Source organism: Oncorhynchus masou, chromosome 26, assembly GCF_036934945.1.
Source record: "Oncorhynchus masou masou isolate Uvic2021 chromosome 26, UVic_Omas_1.1, whole genome shotgun sequence".
Lineage (NCBI taxonomy): Eukaryota > Metazoa > Chordata > Actinopteri > Salmoniformes > Salmonidae > Oncorhynchus > Oncorhynchus masou.
This window is the reverse complement of record NC_088237.1, coordinates 13,004,046-13,030,128: the sequence shown is the minus strand read 5'-3', so window position 1 is coordinate 13,030,128 and position 26,083 is coordinate 13,004,046. Positions and strand designations below refer to the sequence as shown.

Below are 26,083 nucleotides of genomic sequence, written 5' to 3'. Positions count from 1 at the left end.
TGAGGCCGGTTGGAAGTACTGCCAAATTCTCAAAAACGTTGTTGGAGGCAGTTTATGATAGAAACATTATCATTAAATTATCTGGCAAAAGCTCTGGTGGACATTCCTTCAGTCAGCATGCCAATTGCATGCTTCCTCAAATTTTGAGACATCTGTGGCATTGTGTTGTGTGACAAAACTTCACATTTTAAAGTGGCCTTTTATTGTTCCCAGCACAAGTTGCACCTATGTAATGTTCATGGGGATTAATCAGCTTCTTGATATGCCACACCTGTCAAGTGGATTGATTATCTTGGCAAAGGAGAAATGCTCACTAAGAGGGATGTAAACAAATTTGCACACAAACAAATGTTTTTAAACGAAATAAGCGGCTTGTGCATATGGAACATTTCATGGACCTTTTGCTCATGAACAGGGTTGGGGAATAACGGATGACATGTAATCCATTACATGTAAGGGAATACAAAAAACGAACTAATCCGTTACGTTACCAGCTAAAATATTGTAATCAGATTAAAGATACTTTTGAAAAACTATATGATTACTTCGAGGATTACTTTTAAATTCAGAAAGGATGTTTGCGGATAAAAAATCGTCACTTCTCTGCTTTCTCAGTGACATTCAAATCAGCATTGAAGTTTACGTTTGTTACACCTGAGCAAGTCTGACCACAAGTTAGAGACCACTATGATGACACACCAAATGTGTTTGATGGATCGTGGGAAAAGAGCAGGCATAGGCTTTTGAAGGCTACAGTCCAAGATATGTCTTCCAATGGTGCGGCTGCTGTCGGCATCCAAGATGATCCAACTTGAATAATGGCTGATCACAAATCTAAATGTGTATTTATAATAATGGTTGAATATAAGAAGTTTAAGCTGCCTATAAATCATTGTTTTTGAAACCAGTGGACAGACAGTGAAAAATCCACTCTTCCAACAGCTGCATAGTGTGGATCCAAGCCTATGGAATAAAAGTGGAGCTTTTATTGCTCAATCTAATTCATGCTGATAAAAAAAATACAAATTCAGAGGCCTAATGGACACATGCTCAAATTTGCACACTTTTGATATCTGTAATTTGATATCTGTAGTGACGACATACATTTCTGGACTTATAAATGAAATATATATATATATCCATTGATCCTTGAAGAATAGAACTTGTAAATGCCTCATGAGTTTAGTTCAACTGTCACACTCCATGAGAACCCAACATATAAGCTTGTTTTACTCCAATGTCTGTAAACATTGTAAATATAAACAAACCCTGTATAACCTCATAACATGGTTAAAACAATACTTTTGATATCATGGATGGTCAGTCCTTGCATCCATAGCTCTGCCTATTAATCTGAGAGTGGTTACATTTCTCCAGGTCCATCCCTCAGCTTTTTATCCAAAACAGAGGCGGGGCAAGCATTTTGTTATTGTTTCACCTGTGCATTTGTCCTTTAAACAGCTGCATATTATCAAGATAAAGTGTCACCAAAAAAAGGTAAACAATAGGCCTATAGCAAATGTAGCATATGGCATTCATTTTTCACATGTAAATAGCACTTTTCAGTAGTGCTCAAAGCATGCGAGCCCAATCAATGAGCCCAATCAGTCCTCCATGACAACAAAATCATAAGCAACAGCGTAGGGCTGGCTAATAAGTCCTTAGTTATGGGGTTATGCTCAGGTAAAACAATTTGGCTAATCTATATTTCCATACAGTATTTCCAAGTCCTATTCTTGAAGATCAAAGGGTATAACATTTATTGGAATGACTGGAATTCTGATAGACTTTTGTTTTTAATGCAAAGACATAATTTAATAGTATTATTACGTGTAGCAGAAAGCGATGGGTGAGAAGAAGCCTACGTAACCAAACTATAAAATAAAATTTAACATCCATATGGCCAGTTATGTAAACTCTAACATTGATTTATCCTGCAATAGATGTCGTTCAATTGCTAACATACATTTGTGTCTTCTTCTAATGCCTCTTAAAGAGAACGTAATCTAAAAGTAACATAATGTAATCAGATTACATTTCCGAGTTTGGGTAATCCAAAAGTTACATTACTGATTACAATTTTGGACAGGTAACTGGTAACTGTAATGGATTACATTTAGAAAGTAACCTACCCAACCCTTCTCATGAATCATGAGACCAACAATTGACATGTTGCGTTTGTTTTTGTTCAATGTATCTTGGACACATAAAACCCTGAAGGGTTGTTGCTGCATGGTATCTGAATGTTGCCTGTGGCGGTGTATGTACTGTACATTTTTTATCGTAGATCATTAGCGTAATGCTCTTTGACTAAGTCTCCCCTGTAGACATGAATGTTTGCCTGCTCTCTTCCCTGCAGATACTGCTAATAACATCCCTTTGGTTTGACTCACTCACTCATGATATCATAGTTGAATCTAATAATCTGCCTTTCATTTTGTGTGTGTGTGTGTGTGTGTGTGCGTCACATGATGTTAGGGGAATTCTGCCTACTGAGTGCTCTATACGGACACATACAGTGAGTCTCCCGCATGCTGATTGGCTGAGACAGCCAGTGATGCTGATAGGACCATGGGACTGAAAGGAGGGAGGAGAGAGTGGGAGAGTGAGTGTGTACATCACAGATGACGGGCATTGCCAGTGATGGCCTGCCAGCGATGCTGAGTGTATGTTAAGAAGTGCTCATCTCAGTTACTGCCATGGTAAGCATCTATCTACTGCTCATTCTTGAGAGTGTTGTCATATCCTTAGGTTAAAAAGAGACCGCCTCGTAATCACCATTGTGTCTCCTGGGCTATGTTTGACCTGTGCTTCATCTCTGGTTAGATTTTATATTCAGCAGGTCATTGGTGCATTAATGCATCTCCTCTCTCTCTTTTCTTTCTTCTTGCTCCCCCCTACCCCCTCGAACTGCCAAAGCCAGGTTTATGGGGATGAATATACAGGTTATTGTGGATTTGAATTAGCCAAAAAAGGACAGTCACAGCAGTACAGTAATAAAGTCGACAGAAGGGGACACAACTATAATGAGTAGAAAGGACGTTCCCATTACCTCAAATGACAGTTTGTCCTCTGTTGACAGATCCCTAAGAAATCCTGATTGATGAGTGTGAACCACTGGATGTGTGCATCCTCAGACGAAGTCAACTTGTCCTGGAAACAAATGAGCGAAACATTGCATACTGCATCCTCCCTGACATACATACAGTTGAAGTCGGATGTTAACATACACCTTAGCCAAGAACATTTAAACTCAGTCTTTCACAATTCCTGACATTTAATCCTAGTAAACATTCCCTGTCTTAGGTCAGTTAGACTCACCATTTTATTTTAAGAATGTGAAATGTCAGAATAATAGTAGAGAGAATTATTCATTTCAGCTTTGATTTCTTTTATCACATTCCCAGTGGGTCAGAAGTTTACATACACTCATTGATGTACGTGGTCTGTGAGCTGCCTTATCCCAGGGGCCCATGCTCTCAATAGAGAGAGAGCAGAGAGCAGTGTGTTATAAAACACATCATCTGGCCATGGTCCACAGGCTCCAGAGCACAATTCTTGTCCCTACATGCTGTACATAAGATTCTGATTGGCCCATTTTCTGCCAGTATGCTGTACATACAATTCTGATTGGCCTAGGTGTAATACCATTCCCTCAGCCCATTGGCTCTTAATTCAGTCCCAATTCACATTCAAAGGAACCTTCCATGGTGGGCACACCGGCAGCCATATTTGGTACATCATTTGTAATGTTAGCTCTGCCAATAGATGAGTATTGAATCACCTAGTTGAATAGCTGTCAATGACAGTAAAGTGTAACATAGACATACATGCCAGTTGAATCTAATTATGTTTTGACATACAGGAGAGAGTAAGAGAGTCGGCCCACAGTAGTGTGCCTGCGTCATGTATAAAACTACAAAGGAGTGATTCCTCACAAAACTAGAACAACAACAAAAAATACAATTTTCACAACATTTAATCAATAAAAGCGTCCTTTGGAGGAAGGATTCTTGACATATTTATGACTTTAGTACTGTATCTTTAAAACATAATTGAAGTTGGACTATTTGTGACATTTTGGCCATAATCAGGTGTCCTTTAATAAGACTCCATAACGTTTCATCTATAGGTGCTACAAAACAAAAATTGGTGTCATATGAAGATTTACTGCTTGAAAATGGATTCAAAAGGGTCGCCTTCTGCTGTTGATTACCAGGATGTGCAATGATACAAGTAAAAAGAAGGCTGTGATTCATTACATTGCCTACTGTGCCAATTTCTCTGTATGAAATGGCCTGTAACTTTAAAACTAGCTCAGATTCCACTCTGTAGAGTATATTATGTTCAACAATATATTGAAACATTTGCAACACCAACATTTCTATATTTTCAATATTCATGTTTATATTTTTCAAAATACATATATTAATGTAAGAAATTGTTATTGAAATCATAATACCTCTCATATTACAGAGCAAGCGGTAAAGCTTCAAATTCTGCTTCGTAGCATCTACAGATGAAACATTATGGAGTCTTAAAGGAGGCCTGGCTAAAGCCAAAATGTCACAAATATTCCGACTTATGCTTTACGATACAAATGTTAAATATATGTCAACAAACCTCCCTCCAAAGCTCTTTTTTTGTTCTAGTTTCGTGAGGAATCACCCAAAGTGTATGGTGTGTAGTGTGTGTGTGATGTGCAGTAACAGTGCAGCTGAAAGGGGAAAGTGCAGTAACGGGCTTTTTTTGTGCAGTGTGTTTGTTTGGTGCTTCACATGTGGCGTGTGTGTCTGTGCGAGCACTCATGCATATGTGAGTAAATGTTTGCATGACACGAGCGGTGTGTGCATGAAGCATTGTGTGCATGTGTGGTGTGTGTGTTCTGTACAATACTCCTTCAAGAGGTGAAATACTTTCTAAGCATATGCTTTCATGTGAGGAAGTTGAAACCCCCTATGAACACATATAACACCATACAGGATATCATAGTGAATCTCCCCATTGGTTTTCACTACCCAGTCAGCCGATCATTGCATGCCTTCCACCCTGAATGTCTGACTTGAGAAAATGTAGCATGGAAATGATTTCAGCTTTACTATCATCAGGCTGTGTAACATTGGCATAACCCTGTGAGTGTCGGTGCAGGGCTTGGTCCTCATCGTGCCCGCTGCCCAGACCATCAGACCGCTGCCACACAGGAAACAGCAGGGCAGACATGTTTCCAATTACATGCTATAAACCGACCTGCGCTGCAGCCATCTATGGCAATGTGCTGCTGTTAAACGTCAAACAGCAGATTCTTTGAATTATTAATGGTGAGGAGGGAGCAGCGAGTGACGACGATCCATAGATGAAGCTGTAATTTAGGCACGACCTCGTAAGTGCTCCGTTCACTCACTCGGTAAAGAGGGGAATGCGCACACACCGCTTTTTTCCATTAGCTTTTGCAAAAGCTGGTAAGCTTGAAACATGGCTGATGGTACTTGCATGTTTGTGTTGTGATTTTAATCTATTTGGTGAACAACAGTTCAGCTCAGTAGGCTAATCTGAAACTCCTTTGTGTGTTTTTGTGTGTGTTTACATTGTTATGGAATAGGTTAGGTAGTTTGGACAGCACACTCCCACACTCCATTCCCCCAGGGGGCAGCAGCAACCTTGTCCAGATGCTGAGCCTGGTTGATAAGGAGACGTGTGCTGCTAATTTAAGGTGGTCGTCAGTCAGAATGCAAGCTTGTAAAGCCGTGAAGCTGCTGGTTGGTTTGGTGGCCATGAGGCCTTCGTTTGGTTTTGAATCTTTAGTTTAGGTATGCCTGTTTGTAGTTTCCTTATTGTATATTTTTATGTTTAGCCACCATCTGAACAAACAATAATTCGCTTGGAGTGGCCAACCAAGAGGTCAAAAGAGACAGAGCTGGCCCTGGACCAACGTAAGGTGACGGTCTCTCTGGGCCCCTGGACCAACGTAAGGTGACGGTCTCTCTGGGCCCCTGGACCAACATAAGGTGACAGTCTCTCTGGGCCCCTGGACCAACGTAAGGTGACGGTCTCCCTGGGCCCCTGGACCAACATAAGGTGACGGTCTCCCTGGGCCCCTGGACCAACGTAAGGTGACGGTCTCTCTGGGCCCCTGGACCAACGTAAGGTGACGGTCTCCCTGGGCCCCTGGACCAACGTAAGGTGACGGTCTCCCTGGGCCCCTGGACCAACGTAAGGTGACGGTCTCCCTGGGCCCCTGGACCAACGTAAGGTGACGGTCTCTCTGGGCCCCTGGACCAACGTAAGGTGACGGTCTCCCTGGGCCCCTGGACCAACGTAAGGTGACGGTCTCCCTGGGCCCCTGGACCAACGTAAGGGGCCCCTGGACCAACGTGACGGTCTCCCTGGGCCCCTGGACCAACGTAAGGTGACGGTCTCCTCTGGGCCCCTGGACCAACGTAAGGTGACGGTCTCCCGTGGGCCCCTGGACCAACGTAAGGTGACGGTCTCCATGGGCCCCTGGACCAACGTAAGGTGACGGTCTCCCTGGGCCCCTGGACCAACGTAAGGTGACGGTCTCCATGGGCCCCTGGACCAACGTAAGGTGACGGTCTCCCTGGGCCTGTGCACATTCAACACATTCGCTGATTGCCCCTGGACCAACGTAAGGTGACGGTCTCCATGGGCCCCTGGACCAACGTAAAAAGGTGTACGGTCTCCCTGGGCCCCTGGACCAACGTAAGGTGACAGTCTCCCTGGGCCCCTGGACCAACGTAAGGTGACAGTCTCCCTGGGCCTGGGCACATTCAACGCATTCACTGATTGTTCACATACAGTGCTGAGAAGAAGTATTTGCCCCCTTTCTAATTTACTCTACTTTTTACTCACACTACCACCACCATGCTGACCCCAAACCATCACACTACCACCACCATGCTGACCCCAAACCATCACAATATCACCACCATGCTGACCCCAAACCATCACACTACCACCACCATGCTGACCCCAAACCATCACACTACCACCACCATGCTGACCCCAAACCATCACACTACCACCACCATGCTGACCCAAAACCATCACACTACCACCACCATGCTGACCCCAAACCATCACACTACCACCACCATGCTTGACTGTTGGTATGAGCTTCTTACTGTGGAATGCAGTGTTTGGTTTTCGCCAGGCATAATGGGACCCATGTCTTCCAGAAATTGCTCATCTGTCCATAGAACATTCTTCCAAGAGTCTTGATGATCATTCAGGTGCTTCCAGGGGCTTTTTGGCAAACTTGAGTCAACTGTTTGGACGACATGGGTCCCATTATGTCTGGTGAAAACCAAACACTGCATTCCACAGTAAGAAGCTCATACCAACGGTCAAGCATGGTGGTGGTAGTTGAATGGTTTGGGGATGCTTTGCTGCCTCAGGACCTGGACCACTTGCCTTAATAGGAGGAACCATTTCTACTCTGTATCAAAGAATTCTACAGGTGAATGTCAGGCCATCCCTCTGTGAGCTGAATCTGAAGCACAGCTGGGTCATGCAGCAAGACAATTATCTAAAACACACAATCACAATCAAGTCTTTAATCAGGTTACAGACCAGTTAACTAGGCCTAAGACCCCTCGACTTAGTGAGTGCACCAATATTAGCAGGCTAGTTAATGGTTTCATAACAACATGGTTTCATAACAACATGGTTTCATAACAACCGCTCTCCTGGTTTTTCACACAGTTTGACCCTTTCAGTATAGGTCAATGGGATTGGGAGATACCAGGGCTTGTAGTCTGTGACTTCTTCTCTCAGCCCCCCCCATCCCTCTCTTCTTCCTCTCTCACATTCTCTCTTCCTCTCTCTAGCTCTTTCTTCCCCCCTTTCTCTCTTTTCTTCCTCTCTCTCTTTCTCTCTCCACTTCCTGTCGGACTCTGTAAGGTCACTGTAAACCCCCAGCCCCCATGGGGAGGTGTTGGGTCGATATGAAGCAGGCGAGCAAGGGAGGAAAGAAGTAGGGATGGACAGGAGAAAGGAGAGAGAGAGCGAGAGAGAGAGAGAGAGAGAGAGAGAGAGAGGAACATGGTGAAACAGCTGAGTCCAGTGTTCTACTCTCTTTATTCCTGATGACTCCCAGATGTTTCAACAAACTCCACTGACACTCTCTTGCTCTCTGGCCCTGGATAGGCTTGCAGCACCATTCTCAGGACATGTCCTCTTATTTCATCAGATATTCCCTCCCCATCCCTATTTCCCCTGCCTCTCTTTCCCTCTTTCATCCTCTCGATAATATCCCTTGGATGACAGGCATGCTTTTGTATTTTGAAATTCTTGTGGACTTTTATACATTCTGAAAGCAGTCTTAGCTTGAACAGAAGAGATGGATGCCATAGGACAGTGTGTTATTTATTCTCTCACAGCGTCGAGGCTGACACCAGTACCGGATCATGCTCTATTGGGAGTGTGTAGTGACTGGGCTGTGCTGGTGTGAGTCTGCGTTGTGTGTCATACAGTTCTCTACTCTGTGTGTATGATGGGGTTTAGTTAAGCATACTGTATTTTTCCCCTGGAGGAACAACAGGAGGTGAAGAGGAGATGATGGAACTTATTTTGACCCCGTCACAACTCTCTTCGGGGACCGATTCCATGTTAATGAAATCAACTTCTCTGCAGACTCCCGGGGATTGAGTACAATTCCCCAAAATGCGCGCATCCACACACGCACACACCGACACACAAAGACAGTAAAAGGCTTTGTTTTTTGTCAACCACCTTAAAAAAAAAATCTCTCCACTATTTCTAGTTGTAGTTGTTTTTTGGGAGCCATATCACTAGGTACCGCCTGGTTAACGTTTTCTCATAAACCCGCTCTGGTGAGGAATGTTTATTGCTCTGTTTCCACTGTATTGTCCAGGAGCCATTTCACAGTGTTTGTCAGTACTGAGGGAGGGAGTGGGACTATAATTGTTTTCATTTTGGTAGAGGTACGGCTCTAATGCTTCAGACAGTAAAAACTCTTCTTTCCTCTCTGTTTAACAGTGGCTGCAGTTTCTGGCTCACAGCAAAATCACAAATCTGCTTTTATGAGCCTGGGGGCCTCCCGGTTTCACAGCCCTGCTCTGGAAAGCAGAGTGCACTGCCAAATGATTAGTTGGAGGGATTGAGATCTTGGAGGGATCGAGGTGGTGTGTGTATGCATGTGCCTGTGTGTTCCTTAACCGGCATCATTATTCAAACCCCATGATGAGACCTTAAGTGGATACATAAAACCAGTCAATGTGGGTCAGAACTCATCTACTGCTCTTTTCAATTAGACAGTTAAGTATGCTGTCAGAGCCAGTTGGCCCAGACCTGAGGTCATTGTCTTCTGTGTGTTTTTTTTTACATTCTCCGCAGTCAGAAATATGCTCTGTCCCCTCATGTTACTGTTGTTGTTCTTCTGCAACATAACATGACAGTAATATGGGAAAGCAAGATGGTGGCTACCATCCCACATGCCTAAACACTACAGTACACTATATAGAGAATTATATATACTATATACACTATATATATAATTCTATAGTAAACTGTAGTATAATTTAGAATGCTATGCCACACACGGTAGTATCCCTCGATCATAGTACTTTCTGTAGAATGGAATGTTGTAGTATATTGTAGTAAGTTCTACAGTATTATCCAGATGACAAAAAACACTGTAGAAAATACTACAGTATTGTCCAGAAAACCAAACACTTCTCTAACTTTAGGAAATAACACAGCATTTCATTAGCATATACCCTTCCCATTCCCCTCCCCCATATTGCAATTTTTGCCACCAATAAGTGAGAAACCAATTATAGACCCTATATCCAGCCATACCTACCTACAGGTTATGGAACACTTGCTATTTTAGAATTTCTCCAGTAGATTTTCTGAAGGAGAAATCCTCCACTTCTAGGTCAAAGATAATAAAACAAAAACGCTACAGTAAAGTCTACAAAAACACTGCATTGACTACTGCAGGTTTATACCATAGTTTAATATAATATTTTTTCCATGTATGATGCAGCTGCACTCATCAAGCAAAAGACACACACACGGACCATTTTGGACTAAGTGACTGACTGATTGACTTACTGATTGACTCTCTGTTTGACTGACTGACTGACTCTCTGTTTGACTGACTGACTGACTGATTGTCAATACGCTCCAATTCTTTCTCAATGTCCCATCACATAATGCAACTCTGGCATAACATAACACACAAAACCCACCTACTCAACATCCATCAGGATTATATTAGAAGCTCAATGATAACCCCATTACCCATGGATAGAGCTACTTACAGCCTCACATTTGGATATTCTCAACATAGTGCTCTGGCGAATCCTGTCCACACACCCTTTCCCATTAGATGAGCTCTTACAGATCCAGAATAATGCCTGTAACTCCTGAGGACTTAGTTTGGTGAAAAGCCCCAAGGCTTTTATCCAGGACATGGTGAACACTGCTGGGTCCATCCCATTTACGAATCAAGGCAATTTGATCTGTTCCACCTGGTTCTGGCAGGATCTGTGCCCCAAATGACACCCTATTCCCCACGTACTGCACTACTTTTGACCAGATCCCTATGGGCCCTGGTCTGAAGACGTGTGCTATATAGGGAATGGAGTGCCATTTTGGTGGCATCCAGAGACAGTGTTATGGGTAGAGTGTGGCAGTAATGGCTGTGCCACAGATTAGCTCGATAAGGATGATGAGTAAATGGACCAGGCTTTTCCTGTCCTCCTGCCCGCTGTGCCGTGTGTGTGTGTGTGTGTGAGTGAGTGTGTGTTTGTGCGTCAGAGTGGGGTGGTATTTTGGGACTGGGTATGGTGTCTCTTCCAGCTGTGTCCTTGTAGTATTTATCGTACTCCAAAACGACCTCATCCACCTCCCCCTCGATTCCCATCTCCTTCTCTCCTTCACCCTCCCTGACTTCTCCTCCTCTTCCTCCTTTTCTCCATCACACCTGCACCTCTCCATCCATAGCGGGAAGTAGGGGGGATGAGGGTGCACCCTCTAAAAAAAAATGTTTACGCAATGTGTGTGTTTATATATATGTGTGTGTGTGTGTGTGTGCGTGTGTGCGTGTGTGTGTGCGTGCGTGCGTGCGTGCGTGCGTGCGTATATATGTGTATGTATGTATGTATGTATATATACTGCTCCAAAAAATAAAGGGAACACTTAAACAACACAATGTAACTCCAAGTCAATCACACTTCTGTGAAATCAAACTGTCCTCTTAGGAAGCAACACTGATTGACAATAAATGTCACATGCTATTGTGCAAATGGAATAGACAACAGGTGGAAATTATAGGCAATTAGCAAGACACCCCCAATAAAGGAGTGGTTCTGCAGGTGATAACCACAGAACATTTCTCAGTTCCTATGCTTCCTGGCTGACGTTTTGGTCACTTTTGAATGCTGGCGGTGCTTTCACTCTAGTGGTAGCATGAGACGGAGTCTACAACCCACACAAGTGGCTCAGGTAGTGCAGCTCATCCAGGATAAAACATCAATGTGAGCTCTGGCAAGAAGGTTTGCTGTGTCTGTCAGCGTAGTGTCCAGAGCATGGAGGCGCTACCAGGAGACACGCCAGTACATCAGGAGAAGTGGATGAGGCTGTAGGAGGGCAACAACCCAGCAGCAGGACCGCTACCTCCGCCTTTGTGCAAGGAGGAGCAGGAGGAGCACTGCCAGAGCCCTGCAAAATGACCTCCAGCAGGGAACAAATGTGCATGTGTCTGCTCAAACGGTCAGAAACAGACTTCATGAGGGTGGTATGAGGGCCCGACGTCCACAGGTGTGGGTTGTGCTTACAGCTCAACACCGTGCAGGACGTTTGGCATTTGCCAGAGAACACCAAGATTGGTAAATTTGCCACTGGTGCCCTGTGCTCTTCACAGATGAAAGCAGGTTCACACTGAGCACATGTGACAGCCTGGAGCCGCCGTGGAGAACATTCTGCTGCCTGCAACATCCTCCAGCATGACCAGGTTGGCGGTGGGTCAGTCATGGGGCGGCAGGGTAGCCTAGTGGTTAGAGTGTTGGACTAGTAATCAAAAGGTTGCAAGTTCAAATCCCCGAGCTGACAAGGTACAAATCTGTCATTCTGCCCCTGAACAGGCAGTTAACCCACTGTTCCTAGGCCGTCATTGAAAATAAGAATTTGTTCTTAACTGACTTGCCTAGTAAAATAAAGGTAAAATATTTTTTTTTAAATTAAATGGTGTGTGGTGGCATTTTCTTTGGGGGGCCTCCATGTGCTCGCCAGAGGTAGCCTGACTGCCATTAGGTACTGAGATGAGATTCTCAGACCCCTTGTGAGACCATATGCTGGTGCGGTTGGCCCTGGGTTCCTCCTAATGCAAGACAATGCTAGACCTCATGTGGCTGGCGTATGTCAGCAAGTTCCTGCAAGAGGAAGGCATTGATGCTATGGACTGGCCCGCCCGTTCCCCAGACCTGAATCCAATTGAGCACATCTGGGACATCATGTCTCGCTCCATCCACCAACGCCACGTTACACCACAGACTGTCCAGGAGTTGGCGGATGCTTTGGTCCAGGTCTGGGAGGAGATCCCTCAGGAGACCATCTGCCACCTCATCAGGAGCATGCCCAGGCGTTGTAGGGAGGTCATACAGGCACGTGGAGGCCACACACACACGACTGAGCTTCATTTTGACTTGTTTTAAGGACATTACATCAAAGTTGGATCAGCCTGTAGTGTGGTTTTCCACTTTAATTTTGAGTGTGACTCCAAATCCAGACCTCCATGGGTTAATAAATTTGATTTCCATTGATTATTTTTGTGTGATTTTGTTGTCAGCACATTCAACTATGTAAAGAAAAAAGTATTTAATAAGAATATTTCATTCATTCAGATCTAGGATGTGTTATTTTAGTGTTCCCTTTATTTTTTTGAGCAGTGTATATATATATATATATATATAGAGAGAAACTCTTTATTTTTACTTTTTTCTACATTGTGGAATAATACTGAAAACATCAAAAACTATGAAATAACACATATGGAATCATGTAGTAACCAAAAAAGTGTTAAACAAATCAAAATATATGTTATATTTGAGATTCGTAGCCACCCTTTGCCTTGTTGACAGCTTTGTACACTCTTGGCATTCTCTCAACCAGCTTCATGAGGCAGTCACCTGGAATGAAGGATTTTTTTGAAAATTAATTTTTAAAAATTTAAAAAAAGAAATACCTTATTCACATAAGTATTCAGATACTGTGAGACCCTAAATTGAGCTCAGGCGCATCCTGTTTCCACTGATAATCCTTGAGATATTTTTACAACTTGATTGGAGTCCACCTGTTGTAGATTCAATTGACTGGATATGATTTTGAAAGGCACGCACCTCTCTATATAAGATCCCGCAGTTGACAGTGCATGTCAGGGCAAAAACCAAGCTATGAGGTCAAAGGAATTGTCCTTAAAGCTCTGAGACAGGATTGTGTTGAAGTACAGATCTGGGGAAGGGTACCAAAGAATGCAGCATTGAAGCTCCCCAAGAATATAGTGGCCTACATCATTCTTAAATGGAAGAAGATTGGAACCACCAAGACTTATCCTAGAACTGGCTGCCCAGTCAAATGGAGCAATCGGGGGAGAAGGGCTTTGTTCAGGAGGTGACCTAGAACCCGATTGTCACTCTGACAGAGTGAGTCTGCTCAACCAATCAGGCCTTTATGGTAGAGTGCCAGACGGACGCTACTCCTCAGTAAAAGGCACATTGCAGCCCACTTGGAGTTTGCCAAAAGGCACCTAAACTCTCTCAGACCATGAGAAACAAAATGCTCTGGTCTGATGAAACCACGATTGAACTCTTTGGAGTTCCTGAATGCCAAGCGTCATGTCTGGAGGAAACTCTGGCACCATCCCTACAGTGAAGCATGGTGGTGGCAGCATCATGCTGTGGGGATGTTTTTCAGCACCAGGGACTGGGAGACTCGTCAGGATCGAGGGAAAGATGAACAAAGCAAAGTACAGAGAGATCCTGGATGAAAACCTGCTCCAGAGCCTTCAGGACCTCAGACTTGGGCGAAGGTTCACTTTCCAACAGAACAGCGACCCTAAGTATACATCCAAGACAACCAGGAGTGGCTTCAGGACAAGTCTCTGAATGTCCTTGAGTGGCCCAGCCAGAGCCCGGACTTGAACCCATTCGAACCTGATCTCTGGAGAGATCTGAAAATAGCTGTGCAGCAATGCTCCCTATCCAACCTGACAGAGCTTGAGAGGATCTGCAGAGAAGAATGGAAGAAACTCCCCAAATACAGGTGTGCCTAGCTTGTAGTGTCATACCCAGGAAGACTTGATGCTATAATCGCTGCCAAAGCTGCTTCCAAAGGTGTGTAGGTTGATGAAGGAAAAAACTATTTAATCAATTTTAGAATAAGGCCGTAGTGAAATGTGGAAAAATTCAAGGGGTCTGAATAGTTTCTGAAGGCACTAGATTTTTATAAATAAGAAAACTTTACTTGTCCTGTGTTAGCTGACCGATAAACAAAATAATTATGCCCCCCCTCTACCCACAGCGAACAAATCGCAGCACCTCTTTCTTCAGACCACCTAATATTTCTCCTTCCTCCACCACTTCCTCTTTATCTTCGTCCTCCTTCGCTCTCATGATTTAGATAAATGCTGCAGGTCCTCCATCAAAAAAATGATCTCTGGATTTCAGTGTGCGGAGGGCTCTGCTCACGAGATGGGTGTTGAAATTGTTTACTTGTGTGACTGTGATCCCTCCAGTGAAAATGATTTCTGTTGACAGAGGAGAAGAGAGGCAGTCACACGCAAGCAATGTTGCATTACAACGTGACACAGAGACCGTGTAGTTATATTTAGAAGACATTATGAATAATATACAGATAGACATTTAACCCTAGGATGCATAGTAAACATGGCGCCCAAAGAATGCATTTGCCGGGTCAAAATGACCCAATAATGTAATATCTGTGTTTTATTTATATGGGTCTAAAATATTATCCATTTTGTGAAACACAATTATTTTGAGTAATGATTTGGATAATTATTTTATTGATTGAAATGTTTTTAGTTGCTCCTCAACAGTTTGATACACTTATTATGGAAATTCATAATGACTATTGAAAATATTAGCATATTTTTCTTCCCATCAATCTTACAATCAAAGTTTCACATTCAACCTTTTAGTGTGAAGAACAAAATAAAACCACCTTAATTAAGCATGTTTTCTAATATTTCAAAACATTTATTTGAAAATCACCCAGGACAGATTTAGCCCAGAGAGCCCACATCAAAGACAGAGCACTACTACGGACCCTTACAGCACTGTATAGGACTCTGTATGCTGTGGGACCTACTGATAGGACTCTCCAGCCTGTGCTGAATGCTTTCAAAGAAGGCACCCAGGGAAATAGGGGAATGGTGGAGGGGAGGGAAGGAGGGTCTTTATCTTGGCCAGGTCACAGTTGTAAATGAGAACTTGTTCTCAACTGGCCTACCTGGTTAAATAAAGGTGAAATAAAAAAATAAATATAAAATAAAAGGGAGAGAAGTGTGTGGACCAGAGGAGGCTGGTTTGAGGAACTATTGGAGGACGGGCTCATTGTAATGGCTGGAATGGAATGAATGAAATAGTATCCAAAAGCATCAAACATATGGAAACCCCATGTTTGACTCCGTTCCAATATTCCATTCCAGTCATTACAATGAGCCCATCCTCCAATAGCTCCTTCCACCAACACAAGATGCATGGCAGAGTGTGGCTGTGTGTCCGCGTGTGTGTGTGTCCGTGCGTGTGTGTGTCCATGCATGCATTAGTGCATTTGTGTCTGCATGCCTCTGTATGTATAAGGCTGGGTAAGGTCTGTCAGGGACAGGAGGAGAGAGGGGAGGTGAGAGAGCAGCTCTGTCAGCAGAGCTGTGATGTCTGGGGAATATGCTCCCTTTCAATAATGATGAGTGTCAAAGACAGCCGTTTACTGTCCTCTGCTCTGCCTGCCTCTCTTCGCCTCTCTTCCTATCCACATACGGGTGCTACTGCCTGGGGGCTACACTGACCTAATAACAAGAGCCAGGAGGAATCTGCATTCCTTTTTTTGTGTGCGTGTGCGCGTTGTGATGCATGCTGTCTGTGTGTTCTATGAATGCAAGAACAACATTGTTTTAAACATGAATGGTGAATTGCAGTCAACTAAATCAAAATAACATTATATTTGTCACATACGCCAAATTACAACAAGCCCTAAACTTACAAGCCCTTAACCAACAATGCAGTTTTAAAGAAAAAAATACCAAAAAAATCAATAAAAGTAACAGGTAGTTAAAGAGCAGCAGTAAAATAACAGTACATAGGATAATTACAGGGGGTACCGGTCCAGAGTCAATCTGCAGGGGCACCAGTTAGTTGAGGTAATGGAGGTAATATGTACATGGTAGGTAGGTAGAGTTAAAGTGACTATGAATATATAATAAACAGAGAGTAGCAGCAGCGTAAAAGAGGGGGGGGGACAATACAAATAGTCTGGGTAGCCATTTGATTAGATGTTCAGGAGTCTTATGGCTTGGGGGTAGAATCTGTTTAGAAGCATCTTGGACCTAGAATTGGCGCTCTGTGACCGCTTGCCCGTGCGGTAGCAGGGAGAACAGTCTGTGACTAGGGTGGCAGGATTCTTAGACAATGCTTACGACCTTCCTCTGACACCACCTGGTATAGAGGTCCTAGATGGCAGGAAGCTTGGCCCCAGTGATGTACTGGGCCGTACGCACTACCCTATTTAATGCCTTGCGGTCGGAGGCCGAGCAGTTGCCATACCAGACAGTGATGCAACCAGTCAGGATGCTCTCGATGGTGCAGCTGTAGAACCTTTTGAGGGTCTGAGGACCCATGACAAATCTTTTCAGTCTCCAGAGGGGGAATAGTTTTTGTCAGGCCCTCTTCCCGACTGTCTTGGTGTGCTTGGACCATGTTAGTTTGTTGGTGATGTGGACGATTTGAAGCTCTCAACCTGCTCCACTGCAGCCCAATACACTTGCCAGTTGGTCAGCGCATGCTTGGAGTACACGTCCTGGTAATCCGTCTGGCCATGCGGCCTTGTGAATGTTGACCTGTTTAAAGTTCTTACTCACATCGGCTTCAGAGAGCGTGATCGCACAGTCTTCCGGAACAGCTGATGCTCTCATGCATGCTTCGGTGTTAAGTAATTTAGCTCGTCTGGTAGGCTCGTGTCACTGGGCAGCTCGCGGCTGTGCTTCCCTTCGTAGTCTGTAATAGTTTGCAAGCCCTGCCACATCCGACGAGCTTCAGAGCCGGTGTCGTACGATTCAATCTGAGTTATGTATTGACGCTTTGCCTTTTTGATGGTTCGTTGGAGGGCATAGCAGGATTTCTTATTAGCTTCCGGCAGCTCTACCCTTTAGCTCAGTGCAGATGTTGCCTGTAATCAATCGCTTCTGGTTGGGATATCTACGTACGGTCACTGTTGGGATGACATTATCAATGCACTTATTGATGAAGCCAGTGACTGATGAGACTGATGTGGTGTACTCCTCAATGCCATCGGAAGAATCCCTGAACATATTCCAGTCTGTGCTAGCAAAACAGTTCTGTAGCTTAGCATCTGCTTCATCTGACCACTATCTTTTTGACCAAGTCACTGCTGCTTCCTGCTTTAGTTTTTGTTTGTTAGCAGGAATCAGGAAGATAGAATTATGGTCAGATTTGCTGAATGGATGGCGAGGGAGAGCGTCTGTGTGTGAAGTAAAGGTGGACTAGAGTTTTTTCCCCCCTCTGGTTGCACATTTAACATGCTGGTAGAAATGAGGTAAAACGGATTTAAGTTTCCCTGCATTAAAGTCCCTTGCCACTAGGAGTTCCGCCTCTGGATGAGTATTTTCCTGTTTACTTATGGCCGGACACAGTTCATTGAGTGCAGTCTTAGTGCCATCAACAGTTTGTGGTGGTACAGTATGTAGACAGCTACAAAATAATACAGATGAAAACTCTCTTGGTAAATAGTGTGGTCTACAGCTTGTCATGAGATTACCTCAGGTGAGCAAAACCTAGAGACTTCCTTAGATTTCGTGCACCAGCTGTTTACAAATATACATAGACCGCAACCACTTGTCGTACCAGAGGCCGCTGTTCTATCCTGCCGAAAAAGCTTCAAACTCCCCAACTGTAAGTTATTCATCTCGTCGTTCAGCCACTCCTCTGTGAAACAGAATTATTACAGCTTTGACTGTTCCGTTGGTAGGATATACATGATCGTAGTTTGTCTTTTTTATTATAGATTGATTGTACGTTTGCTAATAGGACCAATGGTAATGGTAGATTACCCTCTCGGTGACGTATCCTCACAAGACACCCGGATCTTCATCCACGATACCTCCATCTCTTTCTTCTGTGAGTTACGGGGATGAGGGCCTTGTCGGGCTTCTGAAGTAAATCCTTCCAGTCCTACACGTTGAAGATATCAATCAGTTGTTTAGCCATTTATCATAATTGGAACATACTGAGTGAATTACAGGGTTTAAACTAAGTCCAAATCTATAGCTAATTAATTAGCTTGTAATATTGTTGCTCACTCTCCCTCCACTGTCACTGTTTGGCCCAAAGCTGTCCAGATTCTATTCTAGTGAAGCTGGGAGTACCGGTGCTGGATGACTTTGTGTCGTTAGTAGCTTAGATTAGTGCCATGGTTCATTGGCCTGTAGTGTTTTATATGGTTCTCAGAGTGATCACTGTACACAGAGAGGTGATAGATGGCATGTGCAGAGAGAGAGGTGCTCTGTGGGAACCAAATGAACAATGTTTTGAGACTGAGAGCTTTATGACTGTGCTGCTGTATGGCTGGAAGGTGATGAGCTGGGTTTGATGTTTATCAAGCCTGGCACAGTTATATTGACTCGTTTGATTTTTCTCTCTCTCGCTCTCTGTCTCTTGCTCGCTCACTCTCTTCCTCACTCTCTCTTGTTGACTCCCCCTTTCTCCCTCTCGTTCTCTCTCGTCCTCGCTCTCGCGCTGGCTCTCGCTTGCTCTCTCTCTCTCTCTCTCTCTCTCTCTCTCTCTCTCTCTCTCTCTCTCTCTCTCTCTCGCTCTCTCTTGCTTTTCCTCTCTCTCTCTCTCTCTCTCTCCCTCTCTCTCTCTCTTCCTCATTCTTTTGTTGTTTCCCTTTTTCTCTCTCTCCTTCTCTTGTCTCTCTCTCCCTCTCGCACTCTCTCTCTTGCTCTTTCTCGCTATCTCGCTCTCTCTCTCTAGCTTTTTCTCTCTCTCGCTCTCTTCCTAATTATTTTGTTGTCTCCCTCTCTCTCTTCTTCTCTTGTCTCTCTCTTTCCCTCTCTAATCTCTTCTCTCTCCCTCTCTTGCGCTCTCTCTCGCTCTCTCCCCCTCTCTCCTATTCCCACTCTCTGCTCAGTAAAGGTGTTGTATGGGCCTCCAGGTATAGTCCCTTCCTGCAGGTAGAAACTCCTCTCTGAGCTGATTCATACAAGGACTCTGAGTTTTGCCAGTTCATTAACCTAATCAAACTCTTTGCCTCAGAGCCAATCCCAGCCCTGTAGAGTGTTGTGTATGTCTAGAGGTTAATGAATGCCATGGGTGGACAGGCTGTCTGCTAGGTATGAAGTCTTTACGGCTTCATAAGAGCCTATAAATGTCCTGGGGACTGTTATAAACTTTATCAACTCATTACTACTGCTATCCAGACCAGAGACTGGACTTTCTCACAGTGCTGGACTATACAGTGCATTACGTTTGGCCAGAGTAGGAGTATCAACCCCTATAAACTTGTACATTTAATTATAATTAATCATATCCAAATAATAATTCACATTTCCTGTTGCTGCAGGACTATTTTCCTGCTTTAGAAAACTATCTCAAATTAAGATCTTAGGTTATAGGATGCCATTTCAAACACCCCATTTGAAGATTACTGAGGTAGTAAACGGGGCTATTTCTTTTGGGAAATGCAGGTGATGTGATTTAGAGTGTGTTGTATATGTGTAGTAAACATAGTAAACATACATCTGGCACACTAATGAATATGATACATTACGTTTGGTAGGGTTGCATAAGGCAGGTGGTTACTTAAGGCAAAAACAAAAGTATGCAGTTGGTCAGGGCGGATGGGTGTGTGCATAATGTGAATGTCTAGCAACCCAAAGGTTGTGAGTTCTAATCTCATCACGGACAACTATAGCATTTTTGTTAATTAGCAACTTTTCAACTACTTACTACTTTTTATCTACTTTACATCTAGTTAGCATGTTAGCTAACCATTCCCAAGACGCAGAACTCCTAATTGTCCCTAGAATTTCTAAGCAAACAGCTGGAGGCAGGGCTTTCTCCTATAGAGCTCCTCGGATGGGGCCACGTGTGCTCTCTCTAATTCTCTCTTTCTCTCTCTCAGAGGACCTGAGCCCTAGGACCATGCCTCAGGACTACCTGACATGAAGACTCCTTGATGTCCCCAGTCCACCTGTCCGTGCTGCTGCTCCAGTTTCAACGGTTCTGCCTTATTATTATTGGACCATGCTGGTCATTTATGAACATTTGAACATCTTGGCCATGTTCTGTTATAATCTCCACCCGGCACAGCCAGAAGAGGACTGGCCACCCCACATAGCCTGGTTCCTCTCTAGGTTTCTTCCTAGGTTTTGGCCTTTCTAGGGAGTTTTTCCTAGCCACCGTGCTTCTACACCTGCATTGCTTGCTGTTTGGGGTTTTAGGCTGGGTTTCTGTACAGCACTTTGAGATATCAGCTATATAAATACATTTGAATTTAATTGAAAATTGAATTCCCCTAACATTAACCCTTTTAGTTAACCCTTCCCCTAATCCTAACCCTAATCTTAACCTTTTAACCTAACTCCAAAATGTTACCTTAACCCCTAGCCTACCTAACGTTAGCCACCTAGCTAGAATTCTTAACATAATCATACGTTTTGCAAATCGTGAAATAAACTATGTTTAGCAAATTCATAACATAATACGGATTATAGTTCGTAACATATCATACGAAATGGGTCATGGACATCCAGAAATTAATACATACCATAACATATCATACTAAGGGCATCTTGGATTTACATACAGAATCATTTGAAATGCTGTGAGACCAGGTTGCACCCCAAAAAAAATCTGAGGGACACAATAGGTCACCAGTATTCAAAAAGAATCTCAGAGTAAGTTTGCTGATCTAGGATCAGATCACCCCGCTCCAAATCATCTTATTAATTACGATCTAAAATGAAAAAAACAATCCTAGATCAGCATGCCTTGTTTTTGAGTAGTGTTGACTCTAGAGTCACATTAACATGAAATCGCCGTTTAAATTGGCCAGCTCTAGGGTCAGCCAATCACAACTGTGATCACTTCTCATTAGCTCAAACATAGATTAATGAGGACATCACCTAATTAATTGGAGATCTGCCAGCTCCATGTGAAACTGAATCTGCCTAAAATTGCGAAATATAGAATATATCCGCACCCCAGAAATCAAACTGCCAATAAGTACTGCCAATTACAGGTTGTGTGAGGTGTCCATGTTTGGTTATTGTCATGAGAAGCCATTGAGATGCTTGGTCAAAACATTGTATGACAAATGTCTCTCCAGACCCTTATGGTAGGTGTCCACAAGTGGCACCTCAGCTGAGATGATATGGGGTGTTTTTGACTTCATAGAATGTCTGTCTGTTTAGGCTCAGGGGCATGTTGAAATTCCAATTCAATACATGGAATTCAACACTCTTTAGTTATTGAATTTTCAATTAATTTCCTGAATTGACAATAGAACTCCACTTGAATGGTTTTACATTTGAGTCATTTAGCAGACACTCTTATCCAAAGCAACTTACAGTAGTGAGTGCCTACATCTTCCAACTGATCCCCCATGGAAATCAAACGAACAATCCTGGCATTTCAAGCACCATGCTCTACCAACTGAGCCACATTGTAAAGTGAGTGTGTTTGTCTGTTTGTATCAGGCCCTTTAGCAGCCAGATCTGTGTCTGCAGCTGACATCTCAGTCCCAGTCCCATTCCCAGACGTCTCCCTGTGGACAAGACCATTAACGGCCTGAGGGAATGTCTGTAGTGTTTCTATCTGTCCCAAACCGTCAATCTTCATGTCAACTGATAATGACATCACCAGAGCTAGACAACCCTGACATTTCTGGACCTTCTCTTACTGATCATGGCTGGGGCTGGGACTGACTGTGGAAAAAACACCCTGGCTGGCTGTTGATGGGAAAGGAACGGAAACGTTGAACATGTCCTCTGTTCAGCGGAAATGGGACCAGTTTTCTTCCAAAATTTCTCAAGACACATTGAGACAATCGTACTGGACTGAAACTCCTTTATAACTACAATTTGCTACTTATTTGGACAACATACAGCACATCTATCTTGGCTGTTTGCTGTGATTCCCACATCAGGACGTTTGCTCAGGTATTCACTCTTATATTCTCAAAGTAAAAAACAACACAAGTTTATACTTTCCTAAAGGGTGAAATTGTCACGCCACCTCCCGCTCCCCCCCCTGGCACTCAAGGGTGCCAGACTTCCCTGCATTATGCACTTCTGCCACCATCATTACGCACACCTGCCTTCCCCCGTCACACGCATCAGCCATTATTGGACTCACCTGGACTCGATCACCTCTGTCATTACCTCCCCTATATCTGTCTGCACCCGTGTGCTGACGCTCTTCCTGTCTTATTTCATGTCTGTTCCTGATTAAATGTTTGACTCCCCATACCTGCTTCTCTACTCCAGAGTTGGTCCTTACAGAAATGGCATACTGAGCGTTGAAACGACAATCTCTTCTTCATTCAGTCAAATATTGTTATTCCTTATCATATTCTATTTGATATTGCATGGATGAAAGACCCATATATCTGATGTTAGGATATTTTGCTGTGTTGCCCTTTTGTCATATGCTGTTTTGTTATGTAACTTGGATCTGAACTTGATGTAATCCCTCCACAGAAGTGGCAACTTTAAAAGTAATATAAATCTATCTAGTGCCCTCTGATAGTCAACATGCAGTGGTTCCTAACCTGCCATTAGAGAGAGCGATAATCTTCATAAATCCTCTTAGCTAAAGATCAAGAAAATAACAATAGGTACATATCCTTACATGTCCTTTTGACCTCTGCTTTCTCTGTCCCAAAGTATTCTGGGATAAGGTTTTCAAACGCAACAAATCCAACAGCCGACATTCCATCTCATTCTGTGTCAGTAAGCTTAGCATTTAGCCTTTTGGGCATAAAACAGATGTTTATATATATATATATATATATATTATATATATATATATATATTATATATATATATATATATATATATATATATATATATATATATATATATAAAACCCCAAGAGTATGTTCCTGTGATTGCTACATCCTTTTCTATAATGTAAGTCTCTAGAATGATTTTTGATAAGAACGTGGAAACAACGTTGATTAAATCAGTGCATGCCCAGTGGGGAATGTCTAAGATGAAGAATATAGGTGAATAGTAAATCTATTGAGTAAAAGTGCCGGCCACATCTTTTCTTTGTGGCAAGGTAAGAGGGTTAGCAAAACAATAGCTCTGACTGTAGAGCATTTCATCTCGGCTTGCTGTTGTGGGATAAACAACATATAATCCTGAATATCAATCAGGTATTTCAATTAGCATATTGTTCAAAGCAACCAGAGAGTTGAATGATGCTGCGGATCTATGCCAGGATGACTACAAGGGCTCTTAGTCAAACACACAATGCTGATGAGTCTTGATATCACCCTCCCCCTTCTCAAGTACAGTCTGGTTTAGTGTGTGTGTGTGCACATGAACATATACTGTATGTGTAAATGCTGATCAGTCTTTAAGCCAGGCTCCACCCTCATTTCCGACTACCTCCCCTATCTCCTAATCCACAACACTAATACTACCAGTTGGCCCCAATCTAACCATGTTCAAGGGTTTTTGTTTTGGCCAGTTATGCAAATGTGTTGATTTACATATTGACATTGAGGTTGTGTGTGTTTGTTCGCGTGCATGAGTGTGTTATGTATGTGCACGTACGTGTGTGTGTTTTATTCAACAGTCACCATGCTTGCTACATGGTTGAATACTGCCCTTATTAGGGACTTATTTCATGGTTTGATGGGAAAACGGATTCTGCCATTATTGTCCAATGTCCACCATAATAAAGATCAGACATCTTCGCTTGTGCATAGTTATCCCTTCCAATGACAATATGTATTTGGTCATGACGCCGACAAAGATAGTCGCCTCGCTTCGCGTTCTTAGGAAACTATGCAGTATTTTTATTTTTTTATGTATTATTTCTTACACTGTTACCCCAGGAAATCTTAAATCTTATTACATACAGCCAGGAAGAACTATTGGATATAAGAGCAACGTCAACTTAACAACATTACCACCAGGAATACGACTTTCCCGAAGTGGATCCTCTGTTTGGACCACCACCCAGGACAATGGATCGGATCCCAGTAGGCGACCCAAAACAACGGTGCTGCAGGAGTTGCAGATGGAGTGGTCTTCTGGTCAGGCTCAATAGACAGGCACATCAATCACCGCTCCAGAGTATATTACTCGCCAATGTCCAGTCTCTTGACAACAAGGTAGATGAAATTTGAGCAAGGATTGTCTTCCAGAGAGACATCAGAGATTGTAACATTCTCTGTTTCACGGAAACATGGCTCACTCGGGATACGTTATCAGAGTCGGTACAGCCACGCGGTTTCTTCACGCCTCACGCCGACAGAAACAAACATCTCTCTGGTAAGAAGAAGGGCGGGAGGGTATGCCTTATGATTAATGAGTCGTGGTGTGATCATAACAACATACAGGAACTCAAGTCCTTTTGTTCACCTGACCTAGAATTCCTTACAATAAAATGCCGACCGCATTATCTACTAAGAGAATTCTCTTTGATTATAATCACAGCTGTGTATATCCCCCCACTCCCAAGCAGACACCTCAACGGCCCTGAAATAACTTCTTGGACTCTATGTAAACTGGAAACCACATATCCTGAGGCTGCATTTATTGTAGCTGGGGATTTTAACAAAGCTAATCTGAAAACAAGGCTCCCTAAATTTTATCAGCATATAGAATGCGTGACCCAGGCTGGCAGCATTCTGGATCATTTCTACTCTAACTTCCATGGCACATACAATGCCCTCCGTCGTCATCCTTTTGGGCAAATCTGACCACGACTCCCAGCTTATAGACAGAAACTAAAACAGGAAACGCCCATGCTCAGGTCTGTTCAATGCTGGTCTGACCAATCTGATGCCACGCTTCAAGATTGCTTCAATCACGTGGACTGGGATATGTTCCGGATAGCCTCAGACAACAACATTGATGTATACGCTGATTCAGTGAGTGAGTTTATTAGCAAGTGCAACGGTGATGTTGTATCCACGGTGACTATTAAAACCTTCCCCAATCAGAAACTGTGGATTAATGGCAGCATTCGCGCAAAACTGAAAGTGCAAATCACTGCTTTTAATCATGGCAAGGCGACCAGAAACATGACTGAAAACAAGCAGTGGAGCTATTCCCTCCGCAAGGCAAACAAACAAGCTAAGCGTCAGTATAGAGACAAAGTAGAGTCACAATTCAATGGCTCAGAAACGAGAAGTATGTGGCAGGGTCTACAGTCAATCACAGATTACAAAAAGAAACCAGCCCCGTCACGGACACCAACGTCTTGCTCCCAGACAAACTAAACAACTTCTTAGCTCGCTTTGAGGACAATACAGTGCCACTGACACGGCCTGATACCAAAACCTGGGGGCTCTCCTTCACCGCAGCCAACGTGAGTAAAACATTTAAACGTGTTAACCCTCGCAAGGCTGCTGGCCCAGACGGCATCCCTAGCCTCATCCTGAGAGCATGAGCAGACCAGCTGGCTGGTGTGCTTATGGGCATATTCAATCAATCCCTATGCCAGTCTACTGTTCCCACATGCTTCAAGGGGGCTTCCATTGTTCCTTTTCCCAAGAAAGCTAAGGTAACTGAGCTAAATGACTATCACCCCGTAGCACTCCGTCATCA

At 43.5% G+C, this 26,083-nt stretch overlaps 1 protein-coding gene across 2 annotated transcripts in view; it reads left to right on the top strand.

Annotated features, from left to right (window-relative positions):
• Window positions 1-23,281, top strand: part of LOC135514826 (zinc finger protein AEBP2-like) — a 54,559-nt gene extending 31,278 nt beyond the window's left edge. For both annotated transcript variants that reach the window (XM_064938461.1, XM_064938459.1), the window contains exon 8: window positions 20,419-23,281. In XM_064938461.1, the coding sequence (XP_064794533.1) occupies window positions 20,419-20,434 (16 nt within the window). In that variant the 3' untranslated portion in view covers window positions 20,435-23,281. The remainder of the gene's footprint in view (window positions 1-20,418) is intronic.
• The last annotated feature ends 2,802 nt before the right edge of the window (window positions 23,282-26,083 follow it).